The following is a 17,258-nucleotide window of genomic DNA, read 5'->3' as shown; positions in this document are numbered from 1 at the left end:
ATCCCCCGGAAACCGAAACCCGACGAGAAACAAATTCGATGAACTTTGTCTGTTCTTCCCGTGCGTCGGACCTCGCAATTTTTGATTCTAGCAATTAAAATTTGTCCAATAAATCGATGGAAAGCCGCTCCTTGCTTTCTCAGTCAGACATGCACGAATATTTGAAATTGGTGCTACTTTTTCTATACTATAGCAGCGCCTCCTGCAACGAGACTCGAGAAACTCTGATGAGAAAATACCTACTTGAAGTTGTCTGTTTCATGTTCTATAGTAAACACAATTTCCCGCCATAAGCTGTTCAGTTGTTTCAATCCTTGTCCGGCATTCCAAGTTCTGAATTTTCCAGTGCAATTTTCAAGAAATTGGTAACATGGCAGACGTGCAAAACTTGACGGACTTACTGCCGACCTATTACAACAGATTATTTCCTTTCTACGATTTCTATCGATGGCTGAGTTATGGAAGTTGTACGTTGGTCGCATTCTTTTATGTAGAATTAAAATAGATTAACGAATGGATCCTCTTTTTTTCAGCAAACACGTTCTCTCGCAGAGAATTTTCCTTCACTCTGAACAATGACGTTTATATCAGATACCTGTCGTTCGCGACTGCTAAGGACATGTTAACTGAAGTGAAGAGACTGGTTCCTATTAAGATGGACATCGGTGCAGTGTACAATTACTCGTGAGTATTGGACAATGCTTTTGGTATTAAACGATTACATGATTTTATTGCGTTCAGTCCAAAGGAAAATCACAAGGGAATAAAGTTCAAACCTACGGAGAGGGAATTGGTGTTCGACATAGATATGACAGACTACGACGACATCAGAACATGCTGCAGTGGTACAGACATTTGTGGCAAGTGCTGGAAGTACTTGGCAATTGCCTGTAAGGTTATTGACAGCACTCTAAGATGTAAGTGAACAATTCATAAAATGATGGCAACTGTGTCAAAGGTTGAATTCTGATACAGCTTGATTATTTCAGTGGACTTTGGGTACAAGAACATCCTGTGGGTCTTCTCTGGCAGAAGAGGCATACATTGCTGGGTATGCGATGCCAGTGCACGTAAACTAGATTCTTACGAGCGTTCTGCATTAGTAGATTATATACAGGTTCTAGACGGTGGAGAACATGTAAAAAAGAAAGTGAATTTGCCTGCATTCAAAAATATCCACCATTCTATCAGGTATAAAAAATTGAATCAGACTAATTTATAGCTCAACCAACAACTGTTGCTAATAGAAATGCAATTATTTGGCTCTCAGGCGTGCATTGGAAATCATAGAACCTCTCTTCGTGCCGTTTTGTGTAGAAGAACAGAATATGCTAGGTACTGAAGAAGGTGTAAACAAGTTTTTACAGTTGTTTTCGGATGAAATGGTCAGAAAGCTGCTGAAGTCTTCATTTAGCAGTTATGACTCTAGTAAAGCCAGATGGACTATATTTTTACACCAACTAAAGCACGGGATACCAGAGGTAAAAGACGATCGATCTTTAAAAACTGTTATCATTTTGTTTTTAGCAAGTATTGTTTAAGGCTTGTTTTTAGGTGGCTAAGAAGTGGGCGCAGCAGCAACGCAACATAGTCGAGGAAATAATGATACAGTACGCCTATCCGAGGCTGGACATAAACGTCACCAAAGGAATGAACCATCTCCTAAAGGCTCCATTCTGTGTTCACCCAAAAACTGGCAAGGTTTGCGTACCGTTGACCGCAAACGTCATCGACAAATTCGAGCCGGACAAGGCGCCAACCATTACGTCGCTGATCGAGGAGATAAATCAATTCGATGCGAAAAGTACAGCCGAGAAAGAGGCCCACAACTTAGGTAAGACGCGAATTAAGGACTACAAAAAGACCAGCTTGAACAAGTCGATGCGGCTCTTTCTGGAATTCCTGTGGAACCTGGAAGTTGAGAGAAAGGGGCAAATTATTCAAGAGAGCGGTATGTATCCCGTTGTCTTGTTAATTAAATGTGAAATTGTATTTTTTTACCCTGATGATCTGCTTTGCCTTGCAGATGCGACGATGGAGTTCTAGTTTATATTGTACAAATGTTAAGATAAAGTATACACAGGGAGATATTAAGACATTTTTCTATTTTTTTATTTTTCGTTTATTATAATTATTAGTATTATTACTACTGTTAAGAATAAAAAGTTTAATAGAATTATTTCATTATTATTGTTGTGTCTATAAAAAAATTATTTGCTATCCAAAGTACCTCATGATGTTTCAAGTTCTTTACCTTCGGTAGATAATGCTGGAAGTATTTCTAGGCCGATAAATGAAGTTTTAGTAATCTTTCTCTGCATTATCGAACATTGAAGTATTAAATTTTAACGCATCAATAATTCAGTGATGAAGAAAACTATTACAAATATATAAAATATCGAAGCAACCATTTTCAACTCACTGTTTATCTAACAGCGACACGACGACATTATGAAATCAATTATCTGCAAACACGAGAGATTTTTCATCGAACCGTCCATTAAATTCTACAAAAATGTTGACAATGAGCAAGCAAACATGCCGGATGAAGCAATGTTTGACTTCGCAGCACAAGTTTCCCATCAAGGTTTTAGGTCATGGGCTGCATTTCACGATTTCCGACGACGTCCTAACGAAGCCGACAGTCTTGAAAGAACACGGAGCTACTAGCTAATGAAGGAAAATCACGATCATCGTTTAATCGGCCTCACGCCACACCTGTTTGCCCATTCAGTCGTTCCCCGCGTCAAGATAATCCGTCTAGCCGTCAACGGAGTCTTGTCACCGTGCCATCGGTGAGATCGATTGGCAGGATTTCGCGAAAAAGATCACTTTCCCCGCACGTACACATGTCTCTGTCTGCCCCCGTTACTTTTCCCTGTTCCTACGTGAAATACAGCAACAACGTGAAATGACTCTTTCATAGTCCGCCCCGAGGATGTTCTTTGTTTAATTCAATCTCGAACAACCGCTGACAAAATTTATAGTTTCGCGGGCTTCTACGTGCCCGGTCGCTGCTTCTGATTGCTTTCAACTTAACCTCTTAGGCGCGGCTGGATTTTTGCGCAAAGCTTTTCTTAATATGTATTTTTTCCCTATATCTATATATAGTATTAATCACGTATATTCTTTTCTTAGTGTATTTTATGTCAAGGTAAATACCTCCTGTTCATCGTAGAGACGCCAGCAAGCATGTTTCTAGCAGAAACGAATTGGCAATAAAAATTGCCAAAGAGTGCCAAGAGTTCCAACAAATATGATCGACTGTTCAGATCTCGACACCGTCGTGCCGATTTTTTGCCAGGATCGAAAGGTCCGCGGGAATACGGCGGACGCGTCGAAGAATCGCCGAGAAACTTCCGAGCTCGCTGAAATATTCAAAAGAGGCTCGCAGCAGAGGAAACGAGGCTTTAATCTACTTCTCGGTAAATGGTCCGGCGGTTTGGTCACAGTCGATTAGGATTGTAATTACGGTCGATCGGAGGAATTACTTTTTTTCCAGCGGTTTTTAAGAGCAGCCTGCGGCCCAGGCAAACTCGGCTAACACGGGGCAGCGGATCGATCGCCGATGAAAAAACCTCTCGGGCACTTAGGATCATTCCCTCGATTCGTTCGATTCGCTTTCCATCGGTCCACCCACCGTGATCGTAATGGACACGAGGCGGCAAGAACAATGATTTCTTGCGATCGATATGCACCGCGGCCCCCTTTAATCCAAAAATCGTCGGGATACCGTGAAAAACCGGCGGAACGATCGCGTTAGAAGAGAGGGTAAAAAAAGAAGAAACGGAAAACGGGTCGAGGTGGATCCATGAACGGCCGGGGGATCCGTTAAAACCTGTGATCTCCGTTGCCAGCCTGACAAATCGGCATCGCGTGAAAACTTTCACGATTTTTAGGTTAACTTTTCTGCCCGGGGATCACGGAACTTTCGAATACTTTCGTCGGCTCCCGAAGAAATTCGCCGGCCCTCCCCCCTGGTGCAGCGGCCACGAGACCGTCTAAGATCGGATCGATTCATCGCCGCGATCCGAGAAATTTTGAAAGTCGCGCGCTTACGAAACCAGGCCGTGCTTGCTTCTCCATCGGCGTTCCGTTCCGACGATGACCGATACCAGAGAAAACAAATACGTACCTCGTGATCGACAGAGATTATCAGCCGTTGCACCTCGGGTCGAGTTTATCGCGTGATCGCAGCGATTAGGCTGGCGAAATTTCAAGAGAAAAAGGAACACGGAACGTGCGGCCGGTAACAGCGAACACTTTTGGCCCGGGCAGAGCCCGTTTAACTGTTCCTTGACACCCGAGACAATGGTTCTTAATTCGTTTCGATAAAAACTGCCCGGACCACTCGTTTCCGCATGTAATTATTTATCCACAGTCCTCTTTTTGCAAATTTATTTCGCTTTTTGTCGAAGCGGCGTAATCCTGCCGCGCGGAATTAATGGAACTTTCGAATCCATTTTGGGAATGATTGTTCTAAAAATGAATCAGGAAAGCGACGTCCTAAATTAATTCTTACGAAAGCTGAAAGCAATCGAATTGCTCGATTTTTATTTTTATTTCCAGAGATTCCAGAGCTAAAATTCTGCAGCAGAAAATGATTACCAACGGCGACACCTGCTCCTCTTTACGTTGTGGATCGCGGTAGGGCTGAAGCAATTATCCCGCGACTCGTTAACAGCCTAAAAACGCTGAAGAAAATGGCATTCCGAGTGTTTAGGGTTCCGTGCGAGTACGCTAACGACAGCACGGTTTCGCCGAAAAACGCAGAAGAAGACAGACAATGAGCAACGAGCGGGACAGGTCCGCGGAACGGGCAAACGAGGCGCGCCGGCAACACCCAATTTATTTATCCGCTTGGGACCGTAATGACTAGCTCGCGTCGCGTTACGTCCACTACGGCAAGGCGTCTTTTAGAAGACAATTAACCCATTTCTCGTCCGATCTCCTTCTGCCGGACGTTGTCGGGCCGTTCCGCGAATGGAACCGGCGCGTAATTGAATCGACACCGGTCAGAAATCGTAACGAGAAAGTTTCCCGTTTTCGCGGAATCCCGAGCGAAACGGGATAAACCAATTATGTACCTATTTAACGAACGCTAAACCTCCCTACCTCGACACCTCGAGCGAATCCGTCTCTAAAGTCATCCAATTTTGTTGCCGCGAATTATGGACGCCGGTCGACAAACAACCAGCTGGCTTGCACGCGATTCATTTGGAAACTTGCGCATGCGTCCGCGCCTAAGAAAATGTTTAGGTTGTTTTCTATCTAGCAAGTGAGAACTCTGTTTAACCTCTTCGGCACGGTTGGATTTTGCGCAAAGTTTTCATAACTAAATTACTTTCACTTTAATCGTTTACTTTAATAATTAATAAAACAATTGAGTGAAGCACAAGACATTCATGAAAGCCACTATAGCGGCGTGTCGTGCCTAAGAGGTTAAGAAAATTTCGTCTTCGCTCGCCAGGTTCGTGAACTGCTTTTGAAGAGCGAACGCATTCGATGCCAAGAAAACGACAACCTACGGGTGTACTCCCTTGCAGCTGAAATCATAGGATATTCCGAGGACTATAAGATACTGTTAAATCGATATTCCACGCCCAGAGTACGAACGCTTACAATTCTACGTCGTTGAGAAAGTTTCGCCGATTTTTCGTCGTGGAAATCGTGCGCCGTTTTCAGAGACAAAAGGGTAGGGTATATGTCTATTCGTGTCCAGGAATCTGTCTATTCATGTACGGGGTTCAAATGTGCATGCTTCTGTGCGACTGTGAAAATTTTCCGACTGTCCGTCATAGTAATCGCTCGTCGTTTTCAGCGATAAAAGGGCACGTACCAGGAAACGGCGTCTCGCACGGCACGGATACTTTCGTTTGCAACACGTGGGAGTTCTTCCTGGAAGCGCAACCGGTCTCGATACTCTCGTTCGTCCAATCGTCACCGCTCTAAAAGTCCCCGCGACAAGATTCCAGGGTTCTTTGTCGATCGGCCGATTCAGGGAAGAATCGTTTCTTGCTGCCGCGGCCAGACCGCGATCGATCAGCGGTTGAGTCACTTCCCGATCGCTCGGAATCGTCGATAGATCCTTTTTCTTTGCCGAGCTGACCGAGTATACCAGCGACCATAAGCGACACGCAGGATCCCGTCCGGTTCGACGTACGATCGATGCGCGATCGCCGCCGATCCTTCCGGATCTAGGTCGTCGCCGGTACGTCTTCGATCGCGAGCTATCGCCGATACATACAACCGACCGTGCTCCATTTCACGACAAATGCAAATACCGTGCGCGTGTGTGTACTTTCACCTAATGGTATTAATTTCATGCCCGTGATCGAGCTACCGAGCGTGTAATTGACGCCGTGGCGACCCGCGCGTCACGCGTAGATCCTGCGGGCGATCGATATCGTCGCGTCGCGAGACGGTCCCCACAGTGAAAGTATATATATCGGCCGATCGATGATCAGGATATCGACTCGAAATCGATCCCTCTATCTCGTTAATGCGAGAAGATCGCCGGAATGTGGCCGATAAATCACCGTTTCACGTTTCTCCGTTTATTTGATAGATAATTGTAGAGATACCCAGGCGGGTACCGGTATCAACCGCGTGAATCATGCTCGACCGTAAGTCATTCGGCTAATAGGGAGATTCGATGGCCCGAAGATCTCTCGCGAGGACATCATATTTCTCCGCGGCATTATCCGGCAGCGCGAGGCGACTCGCATTCCACGACTCGGGAAGCAATCGATTGAAATTAAGTGCTGGTTCTCCGAGTTATAATCTGCGAGCGATCGGCGCGCATCCTCGATTTAACGAATGCTTCTTCTTCGGCCGCGGTAATCTCTCGTTCGAGTTCGAGATATTCCGAATGAGCTCCACTGTGAGAAACATTGGAATTTTTAGCGATTTTCGTTCGGAAGCGAGCGCGTTAAGGATGAACGTTTCGCAAGGATCGTTGCAGCCGGTGTCCGTGCAACCGGGAGTGCAGCCAGCGTGTACAGTTAGAAGTTGCAACGAACAGACAGGGCCGTGTTGGCTCTGCTCTCCGGCAGCTTCTCGCAATGCGTTCCGCAGATTACGAGGAGATTTAAACCGTGGCGAACGTGACGCGTGTTCGGGATCGTTGGCGATCTTATCTGCCCGCGACCGTAACACAGGGACTTTGTTTGAAAAGGAACGAGATGTAGATAAGTCAGGGGAAAAAAATCGCGAACGCGTAACCGTGGTAGGGCGCACGCGAAATCTGGGTCTGTCGTACGAAAAAACCCATCTTCCTCGACGCCACGACCTACGCCGTTCCGCATTTTCCCTCGCTCGCTTTAGAAATTTTAGGATTTATGCATCGCGTTTCTACGTTTCTAATGCTAATCGCTTTTCGACGTTCTGAAAAATCTCCCCCGTTATTTAAGGCGTTCTGCAACGAGGAATATTTTTCCTCGATGAATCATGGAACTTTTCAACGAATGCCAATTGCCTTGCAGATATTTGGTTGGCAACTAAGTGATTGCGGATTTTGTCGATAGATGGACTTTGCACTTTCTTTTGTTTTACTAACGTAGTCAAAGCGTCTAACCTATAATTTTTTCTTACTGTTTGGACTTCTACCTATCGATCAGTGCTTTAGTTTTGTTTTTATCCCAATTAAAAATGGAAGAACAGAACGTGCACGAGGCCTTGAATGAGCGATGTAATTCAAGAAAAGCGGCCGGTATTGTCAAATCAAAAGAGTGTTGTTTTCTATCATGAATTGGCCTGCGAATTTCAATTAACAAATTTTTGCTCAATCGTTGCAGAGCTAAGCAATTTACCAGCTAATCAAGGTGCACCGTTTGTCTGGTCGCGTTTTGGGAACGATCAAGCTCGCCTGAGAGGAATCGTTCGGCGATCGAGGAGAAACCGTGCGCTTTCGAGAGAAACGCGAGGGATCGCCCGTGTCTAACGTCTTCGTCTATGCCGGCTGTTCATTTGTAGCGTAATTACTAGTCCACGGTGAGGCCATTACGTCCGTGGTCGGCGTCTAGCCGCCTCTATTACACGGCGCGGTGCCGAGGTGTTGTTCTGATTGGCGGTGAAACATAGCCAGCGCGGTGGAAGAATGGGTAGCCAGCCTCGCGGCGCGATCCACGCGATTATATAGAAATTAATGGCCGATTATGTTGCAACGCGCCCCGCGAGAGCCCCGGTGTGCCGAGAGGAATTTCTTTTCGTGTCCGTAACAAGGGGGGGCCCCCGTTCCACGTGCTTGTATAAATAGAAGCAGATTAGCCGGCGCGGCGTTTCTAACGAAGCTAAACGGTCCGCGCGTTTCTAATTCACGCTGATCCCTCTACTCTTACTTTTCAGGCTCGCGGAGGTTTCCAAGCTGTCTTCTCGCGCGTGAACACGCGCGTTCTTTCCGATGTTTCCATTTTCGCTGGGACGTCGGACGGGTCGGGCACGCGATCACCGAGACGATATCAACCAAAGATGAAACGAGACGAAACGCGTGCCGGACACGTACGCGGTGTCGTGCAGGCTGGATCCCATTTACCGGCAATTAGGTTCCGTGATCACGCCTCACTGATCTCGTTCGCCTCGTTCGGCGGACCCAATTAGCATTCCTTTTCGATAAAATTCAACTAACCACCGCGTACGCGATTATAATATTCATTAGTTTCGTTAGATTGGCCGTTCTGTCGGCCACTAGATCATCGCGCGCTCTTGTTCCCCAGTTTCGCGCGAGCCCCGCGAGGAATATAAAATCGATTTTGCTTTCGATAGTCACGGAGAATCGGCGATCGCGGCGGCGGATCTATTAACCGGAATGACTAGTCGGACCAGCGACCAGAACCGTCGCCCGAAATTCGACGAGGGGGGAAAAAAGATAATGCGCGACCGGCTTTCACGAAGTGGATCCATAAATCCGTGTTTTTTTCTTCTCTCTGTCCAAAGCGGCGCGTTCGGTTCCCGTTACGCCGAATGCAGGGTCCGTCCCGCGTTAATGCTCGCCGCCCCGTTAATTGCGGTGCCGGGTTCTCACGGGGCACCGGATTTATATACGAAGCTTTCATCGCCGGCCATTGTTTTCGAAAAAAAGGGTCGCCGGCGCACGTTCGCGATCGACGACGTCTCTTCGTACCGTCTTAATGAAATCCTCGAGACGAAAGTAAACATGGATTCGCGAGATAACGGTGTGTACCGTTCGTTTTCAGAAGACAAGCGCGCGCCCCAGAGAGAGACGAAGAGAGAGAGAGAGCCGGAGGTGCATATTCTCACGAAAGCAAAATCGCAAGAGAAAGAAATATTACCCGCGTCGTCCAATTAACGGTGGTTACCGGTGGAAATGGTTACTTTTGAGTAATTGGTTCCGCAGGAACTTTCTCATCGACTCCGTTGACCACTGACAAGCCTCCAAATTGCCCATTTAGAGACAAGTCGGTTCGAGTACACGCGCCAAATATTTTAAACGTCGCGCGGCGCGGCGTCGGAGGCGCGCAGCTTCGTCTAGCGAAAGTTGGGAAATAACGACTTTGCTGTTATTGATGATTACAGTCGGGCAATAGCCGTGCACGAGCTCGGAACATTGGCCAGGCTCTCCTCTCGGTCTCGCCTATCCGCGCTGCTATTAGCGGAATGCGTCGGCGTTGGCGCTGAATCCCTCGTCTTTAACCAATTTTAAGACACCAAAATTCAACTATTACCGCAACTCGTTGCAAGTACATCCTTTATCGCGATACGCACAGCTTTTGTCAGTATAACATTTAGTCTGAAATATTTTTTATTATATTTAATTCTAATGAATTTCGACAGATGCAACGAGGCGGTCAAAGCGTTCATCTTTCTTGCGAGAAGAACGATGCTAGCAGGCAACCTGCGAGAGGACACCGAGATCGAAGTCAAATACAGGACCGAGACAAGAAGAAGACGATTCCCTTCGAAGTCAAACAGGCCGGTCAAATATTTCCCTATGCGCTATCCGCGAGGAAAATTCCAGCAACCCCGTGGGGCGTATGTGGGCACCGCACGGTTCCCGAAGAGGCGCAAAAGCTTCCGATTAACATCTCGCGAGGGACCTCTCGACCCGGCCACGTCCGTGGACACCGTTCAAGTCGCCTGAGGTTCGCTGCGGATTTGCAAGAACTTAATTAAGGAATCTCGTCTCGTCTCGTTTTCTGTGACTCCGGGCCGCGTGTGCAGATGTAGCCGAAGAAAGAAAGAGAGAGAGAGAGAGACAGAGGGGGGAATATGCAGCGGGACTGGCACAGGTGGCATACGACGCGACCGGGCAGGGTACAGTGGCGAGCCAGCAGCGGCTACCTGTCGGCGGGAAGGAACGTGATTAACAAACGTGATCGATCCCCGCGATGCCCGAGATAATTCGAGCAGGCAGACTTCGCACGCACGATCAATATTTATAACGCGTGCCGGCCGCGGCCGGTGTGCTCCTGTTTCTTCGACAAGCGGAATCCGCCGCGTGCGCGAGCGATCGCCCCGCGAGGACGTGATCATTTTTTCAGAGGACCGCGGCCATGGCAGTGTGCAACCGCGACGATAGAGAGAAAGAGAAAGAAAAAAAGAGAGAACCGCGGGGACGAGCCTGCAGGAGAGCCCACCTTTCACGGCGAAAAAAAGTTAGGAGAACAGGGCCAACGAACCGGCCGCGTTTATATTTCCACTTCCTGCAATTTGCCTCCCCGATTATCTATATGGCGCGGCTTTTTTCGAGATCCTTGTCCAGGTGACAATCTAATTAGCGGTTTTTACATGGCCTCGGTCGCTCGGCACGATTGCTCTCGGGACGAACCCTCGGAGACGGAGACGCGAGGAACTCGCGCAATCCGATCGTCGGATTATAGGTGCTTTATGAAAATCGAATGACGATTCGACGGGATGAAAAAATTAATTGGCGCTGCTGGAAAGCCGGTGCGCCGACTCCGCGTCCGGCTCGCGATCCGCGCGGCGCCGCGAGCCGATTTCCGCGTTTTCCGAGAAATCTGGATCACGTGCCGGCAACAATCTTGCGATCCACCGGGGTACTTATCGAGGTGCTTGAATTTGATCCTAGTACTGTAGCGTAGCCGGCGGATAAATCCGGGGCCGGCTTTTCCGAGCGGGTTACTCGCTTCCCTCCCCCACCGGTCCGACCCTCTCTCGCATTTACATAATTACGAAAACTTACACGGTCCCTGAGCCCACAATAGAGTTGTCGGATACAGGCAGCCGAACACGCAGAAGGAGAACTGTTGGTCGTGTAATCACGGTACTTACGCGGCACTAAATCAATGCAGATTCACCGATCCTGATACAGTGGTCGAGCGAGGGTACCTGCCCGTGGTACCGCGTCCTCTCTTTCTCTCTCTCTCTCTCTATTTCTCTCTCTTTCACCATCACTCTCTTTCTCTCCCAGGAAGGTAGCAATTTCACAAATTATATTTCTACATTTATGTATTACCTACACGCGGAAGATAACGCAACCGGAGCATCATCGAGCTCTTTCGACTGCTCACCGGGTCCGTCGCAAAAATTTTCCCTACCTTCCTTTTTCGACTTTCTACGACCGCCGCGGAGACGATGATGATTACAATAATAATAATGTTTTCAGCATGCAGACGACGCGCGGCGTAGCAAATGTTTGAAGGAAGACGCTCTGGGCTCGGCAAACTCTCGTGACTCGGAACCGATACAAAGTCGAGAGAAAGACGAGGAAGTGGAACCTGACGGCGTCGAGCCCAGCAGAGACACAAATTCGGAAAAATAAATTAGTAGAAAGCAGAATACCTTGTGACGCTGAGGCGCCAAACACTTGGATCAGTGTCTCTTATAAAAATGTCTAAAATGTAGAACGTTGAACCAATTTCTATCGCAGCTAACAATTTCGGTAAAAATGTTTCACAGACGTTGCCTGAAATTTCTTCCATTGTTGGGTCCAGGCTTATTCAAATTCTGCCAATTAAAAAAGTTGCCGGCGGAGAGAACAATAGACGATGGAATAGATTTGGGGCTCCAGGATCCCGCGGAGACGAGATCTAACTCAACGATTTGACGTGGCATCCGAATGACCGCATTTTTGTCTCGAGACTTTGTAGCTCGATCGCGGAGTGCCGAGTTCGCACGTCGTATTCGTCGGGTAACTAAAGCCGGAAACCGCGCGCAGTGATTTCGTATTCCCACAAAAGCTTGAACCCGTATCCACGGAGAAGCCAGTTCCAGCAGGAAGCGAAACGTCACTGGGACTGGTCCAATTAACATCTTTGCTCGCGCAACGCGCCCCGGCGATCTTCTTATTCGTCGTAAAGACTAATTCTAATGTTGCTTCTGCATCTCGTATCATTATATGTATATATATAGAATACAAGACGAGCGGCGCTTTCATCCGCAAACGGCAATTTATCGATTTTATCTTAAGTGTCTCCTGAAACTTTGAAGACTTCCTCTGCCCTCTTCTTCATACTGGTTCGGTCCGCGAGAACTGACTTTTACAAAGTCGCAACGGAAGCGCGTTTTATTATCGGCACTCTTCATTTCTGTATTGTTAACTAGACCAGAATGTTTTAGGTTCTTCTTTAATTGAGCGCTGTTGGGATTCGTCTAGGAGAACAATCGATTCGAAAGGGATATTACGGGAGTTTGGCCAGCCCGCTGACAATCTCCGGTGCTCGGCAGCGATGCTGCAACTCGGACGTAATATGCATAAATCATTGACACCGCGCGCGGTATCGAACCGCGGCTACGGCGCACGCGATGTTATTAATTAACTTTCCAGATTATCGAGGAAATCGCTCGCGCGGCTTGCTCTATAATCTCGCGGCTCCCAGAGCCCAGCCGTATAAATAATTTGTCTTTGGCGGGGCATGCATTTACACCGTTCGAATCCGACCGGTCGTTTGTCACAATTAAACAAACAACCGGCGAAAATCAATTACCAACCGGGGCCGCTGTCAATTACCCGCGAAACCTGTAATTAAAGGTACGCTCTCTCTCCCGCTTTGTATCTATCTCTCCCTGAGCGCCAGAGCAGCGCTGCGAAGAACCGCCATCAGCATCACGTGTCGGGCCGGTTAACGCTGTTAATTCCGAGACGGCGATGTAAACACCGGTCTCTTCGCGGAGGAAACCGTGAATAAAACGACGCCGGGCCTCGCGAAAGGGAACACGCGCGCTCGAACCGTCATGTCAGTCACACGTTAAACACATTCTACGAGAGAGAGCCAGCGCGCAACCACGCTCGGATCTGCGCTCGGGAGAGGCACTGCTCGCGGTTGCTCTCTCCTCTCCGCTCCTCTCGCCTCTTTTCCTGTCCCTTTCGACGGGACGAGCGCGAGCAAACACGACCTCTCTCGCCGCGGCGAGCCCCGCGCGATTTGCATACCGCTGAAAAAAAAGGCGCAATAAACTTCGCCCGGTAATCGGAGAGGAACGAGGTTTCGAAAGGGAAAAGCTTTGCGTAATGCTCTCGCTGCCCCTGCGCCGAGCCATCGATCATCCTCGCCGTCGCGCGACCGGCCACTTCCACCGGCACTCGAGCGGACAGCGACAGCGCGGCAACGAGAAACAAATTTCCCGCGAAATAATTCTGTCGTCGGGAGACGCAGCGATTACTCGACGAGCAGTTTCGTCGGCCGGTCAATTAACTTTTCTTACGCGTCGAACACAATCGCGGTTAATGAATCGTTTCAGACGGCTGTGAAACGATTTTTATGGCTCCTGAGAATCGTTGGCGTTGCGAGGATGCGAGTCTTGCGAAACGACTCATTTTCCTCCGGGACTTTAATGGCTGACCAGTGTTAACCTCTTAGATACGACGCACGAGTGGTTTTCGCGAATGTTTCGTGCTTTACTCAATTGTTTTATTAATTATTCAAGTATATAATTAAAGTGAAAGAATATACGTAATTAATACTATATATAGATATACGGAGAAAATATATGTTAAGAAGAAATGGTAATATAGTTATGAAAAATATTATTCGCGCAAAATCCTGCCGTGCCTAAGAGGTTAAGGAGCACCGCCGCGAACGACCTGCTGACGATGCAACCGCAAATGAAACCTGCCATCCCCGAGGACTCCGGATAATTCACGATCCACATTTGCATACTTTCTTAATCCTTTCGCGCCGTATGACGGGCCATGCCCGTCAAGGGGGATTTCGAGAACGAAACCAGATTACCAGACCATTCGACTCGCGAGATTTCGTACGCCTGACTACTGCCGAGATGACGGATGGAAGAAAGGTGTGTAATTAACCTCTTAGGCACGACGCGCCACTGTAGTGGCTTTCGTGAATGTTTCGTGCTTTGCTCAATTGTTTTATTAATTATTAAAGTGGAAAGCTTTATTCGCGCAAAATGCTGTCGTGCCCAAGAGGTTAAACAGAAGAAAAAGGTGGGACTTGCTAGCTTTCCAATTACGCCAAGATATTCAGAAAAGATATTTTACTGTAAATAGATTTACCGTTTGGTGAGAAGTGTAAAGGGAAATTTTGATTTCAGTTTATCGATAATGGCAGAACGCCGAAGCGTTTCGCTGAAGCGGAAGCGCGGAGTCGCGTTAGGATGACGCAGGTCGAACGCAGCATAAGGCATCGGAGTCAGAAAAACGGGCGTATTACGGCCGATACGAATCGTGGCAATGGTTAAGAGGCATTATCCGGGATCGTAGGCGATCGGTTCAAAAATCGAGTACCCGGGAAGATCACAGATATGGAGCGGAATGTTGTCGCGGTATTGCGATCGGCATCTGTCGTTGGACGTTCAGCGGCGGATCGTAGCGGTGGTGCATTCCGTTCTAAGTGGCGGGTCAAAGAAATAAAGCCAGGATCAAGCCATGAAGTTTCGCGGGACGAAGAAAGTCAGCCACTCGGCTTTTCCTGAAATCCCTGCGCGTTGCGTCGCCATTATCGTCGCGAGCCAACGGGAAACCTGGTCGAATCGTCCTCGCGATTTAAAGCTAACACCATCAGCCATTAGACGATCTTGATGATTTAACCTTTTGCACTCGGCGCCATCGTGGATATTACCTACCAGCGCTTATAACCATTTATATTATTATATAGTATACGATATATATAATATTGTTATAATAATATTCGATTTATATGAATTTGTGGACATCGAGAAATAGTTGCAAATCGCTAATAAACTTTAATGTTTAGACATATACTAGAATTACGATGTCCCCTGAGAGGGGACAACCGTGTGCAAAGGGTTAAATTCCAAATCGGCACAAGTCTAGTTTTTAGCATCTAAAACCGTGCGAAAATTGCGTCCGCAACCTGCGGATAGTATTTGTAATTCCGTGTCCGATTCGCCAATGGGAGAACGAGAGAACTTAACAATCTTGTAAGAACTGATTACGATCGTTTAAAAGCTGTTGCCAATTTCGCATACAGATTTCTCGCTCTAGTTTCCTCCCCGCCACCGGGGTCGGATCAAGAGCGAAGAAATCGCGACTGAAGAAATCGCCGGACAATGGAATTTGCTATCCCATTGCCGTGATGATCGTCGTCGAGGGTAATACCGGTTCTGCCACCCTCGTGAAAGTCCACCGTGGCATGCACTTAAGGAAAAGTCATCGATATTGCTGGAAACAAGGAGCCGGATCGATTAGAAAGCGTCGCGGTCCGTAACATTGTTCCATTTCGCTTGGACACGGCGGATCGTGACGTGGCCAAAGGATGGCCTCTGTGCCTAAATTATAATCGTTCAGGGCGAGCTTGCGTCCGATCTGACGTGACACACGTGTTTCCTGTTGCCGTGCGTACCGTTGTCGGATTACACGGTGCATCGGTCGCGGGGCGGATGATAATTCAGCAGATAATGCGGCCGGATAACGCGGCGGAATCGCGAGGAAACGACGCCGAAGGAATCGCGGCGGATCGTGCGTAACGCGGTCGACAGCCCTATAAGACCAAGATGAAAGGGCGCAGCGAAGAGGAGACTTCGTTTAATCGTTCGATCTGATCGCCGGTGAACCGAAAGGGAGTGCTCGCGCGCGCGCGCGCGGTCGACGCGACGTTACGCGACGTGTGGAAAACGGTCGAATGAAACGGGGATTAAAAGCTCGTGGAGAGCAACGATGCCGGAACGAGGCAGCACGAGGCTGCCTCCACGATCCATGATTCCGGATCGACCGTGAAGATCTCCGACGGAGGAAACGCGCGTCCACGGGAAATTGTCAAAGACCGTTTCGACCGCCGCGTCGCGCCGCCGACCAAATTGATTCGTCTCGATTGCTTTCAACGGGACCAATCACGAGGATCGTGTAACAGGATCCCGGTCTTGGCTGCAGCGAAAATTGGATGCTTCTTTTTTAATGTCGATGAAACGCGCGCTCGAAGCGAGAGATCTGTGTTTCATCGACTCCGAAGACGTCCATCGATATCCATTCCGTTTTACGGGAATCGCGCGGACACTTTACAGTCACGCAAAGTATTCGAGGATGTCACAGAGTCATCGGGATTAGGAAAAAGTTCAGCTGCCGAACAGGTGTCCTCCGCGCAGCTGCGTAACTGTGAATCGGTCGCGGAATTCGTGGCTGTTTAGAGAGCTGATAATTTTACGGTTCTCTCATTACGCCGGGAATATTTCGATTTTTCAGGTTCTCGATCTACGAGGATCTACCGTTCCGGGTGTAACGCCGTCTCGTTAAAAATTTTATTAGATCTCACATTCTCGGACGCGCCGCCGCCATAGGGTTTCGATTTCTGGACCACGGATCCGCGTTAACAGTTAAACAGAGGAGGGCCACGCGGGATTCTTTGCCGGGCCCGGCAAAAAGGGTCCCGAACGGTGTTTTTCGAGCGGCTCGATGAGAAAAAATGGCTGATTGAATTTCTGTCCATTGATCGGAGATCAGTCACCCGCGAGAGACCGAGAGATCGAGCATCGCAAAAACCGTTCGATTGTGCGCGCGGACGGCCATCGAATACTGTTTAGCCACGGTACTCGGGGAAACTGAATCGACCGCGAAACAAATACAACGACTTTCTTGGGGATCGACGAAGGCGGTGTGCTAAGCGACGCCATTGTCGAGGAGAATGTCCCCCGGCGGACCCGTTTTTGCCGTTAGGGTTGCTCGCGAACAAGCCGCGGCCACCGAGCGATTATGTTTCAATTGACACGTTCACTTTCCTTGTGCTCGAGCTTGCGTCGAATAAATCGGCTTGCGCGATGAACTCGCCTTAATTCGATCGGTCGCCCGGATATTTATAACCGCGGAAGAATAAAATTCATGTCGGTGGATTCGACGTCGAACCGTTCATTAAAGCGATTCGTCC

At 48.3% G+C, this 17,258-nt stretch overlaps 1 protein-coding gene and 1 long non-coding RNA gene across 2 annotated transcripts; both read left to right on the top strand.

The window, feature by feature from the left end:
- The first annotated feature begins 33 nt into the window (after positions 1 to 33).
- Dnapol-alpha50 (DNA primase small subunit) lies at positions 34 to 2,173 on the top strand. The gene is made up of 7 exons (XM_078178744.1): positions 34 to 467; positions 534 to 684; positions 742 to 917; positions 990 to 1,191; positions 1,271 to 1,481; positions 1,555 to 1,951; positions 2,027 to 2,173. Exons 1-7 carry the CDS (start codon positions 371 to 373, stop codon positions 2,044 to 2,046), a joined length of 1,254 nt encoding a protein of 417 aa, XP_078034870.1. The 5' UTR covers positions 34 to 370; the 3' UTR covers positions 2,047 to 2,173.
- A 3,118-nt stretch (positions 2,174 to 5,291) lies between these two features.
- Positions 5,292 to 9,797, top strand: LOC144468643 (uncharacterized). The gene is made up of 3 exons (XR_013493839.1): positions 5,292 to 5,695; positions 5,822 to 6,211; positions 9,535 to 9,797. It is a non-coding gene; the product is annotated as an uncharacterized LOC144468643 (long non-coding RNA).
- Positions 9,798 to 17,258: the final 7,461 nt, after the last annotated feature.

This window comes from Augochlora pura, chromosome 4 (genome assembly GCF_028453695.1).
Source record: "Augochlora pura isolate Apur16 chromosome 4, APUR_v2.2.1, whole genome shotgun sequence".
Lineage (NCBI taxonomy): Eukaryota > Metazoa > Arthropoda > Insecta > Hymenoptera > Halictidae > Augochlora > Augochlora pura.
Note: the sequence above shows the minus strand (reverse complement) of the source record. Positions and strands in the feature narration are given on the sequence as shown.

Coding starts and splice junctions, on each gene's coding strand:
- Dnapol-alpha50 (XM_078178744.1), top strand. CDS start 371: ATGGCAGACGTGCAAAACTTGACGGACTTACTGCCGACCTATTACAAC. Junction 1,192..1,270: donor AATATCCACCATTCTATCAG/GTATAAAAAATT, acceptor TTTGGCTCTCAG/GCGTGCATTGGAAATCATAG. Junction 1,952..2,026: donor GCAAATTATTCAAGAGAGCG/GTATGTATCCCG, acceptor TTTGCCTTGCAG/ATGCGACGATGGAGTTCTAG.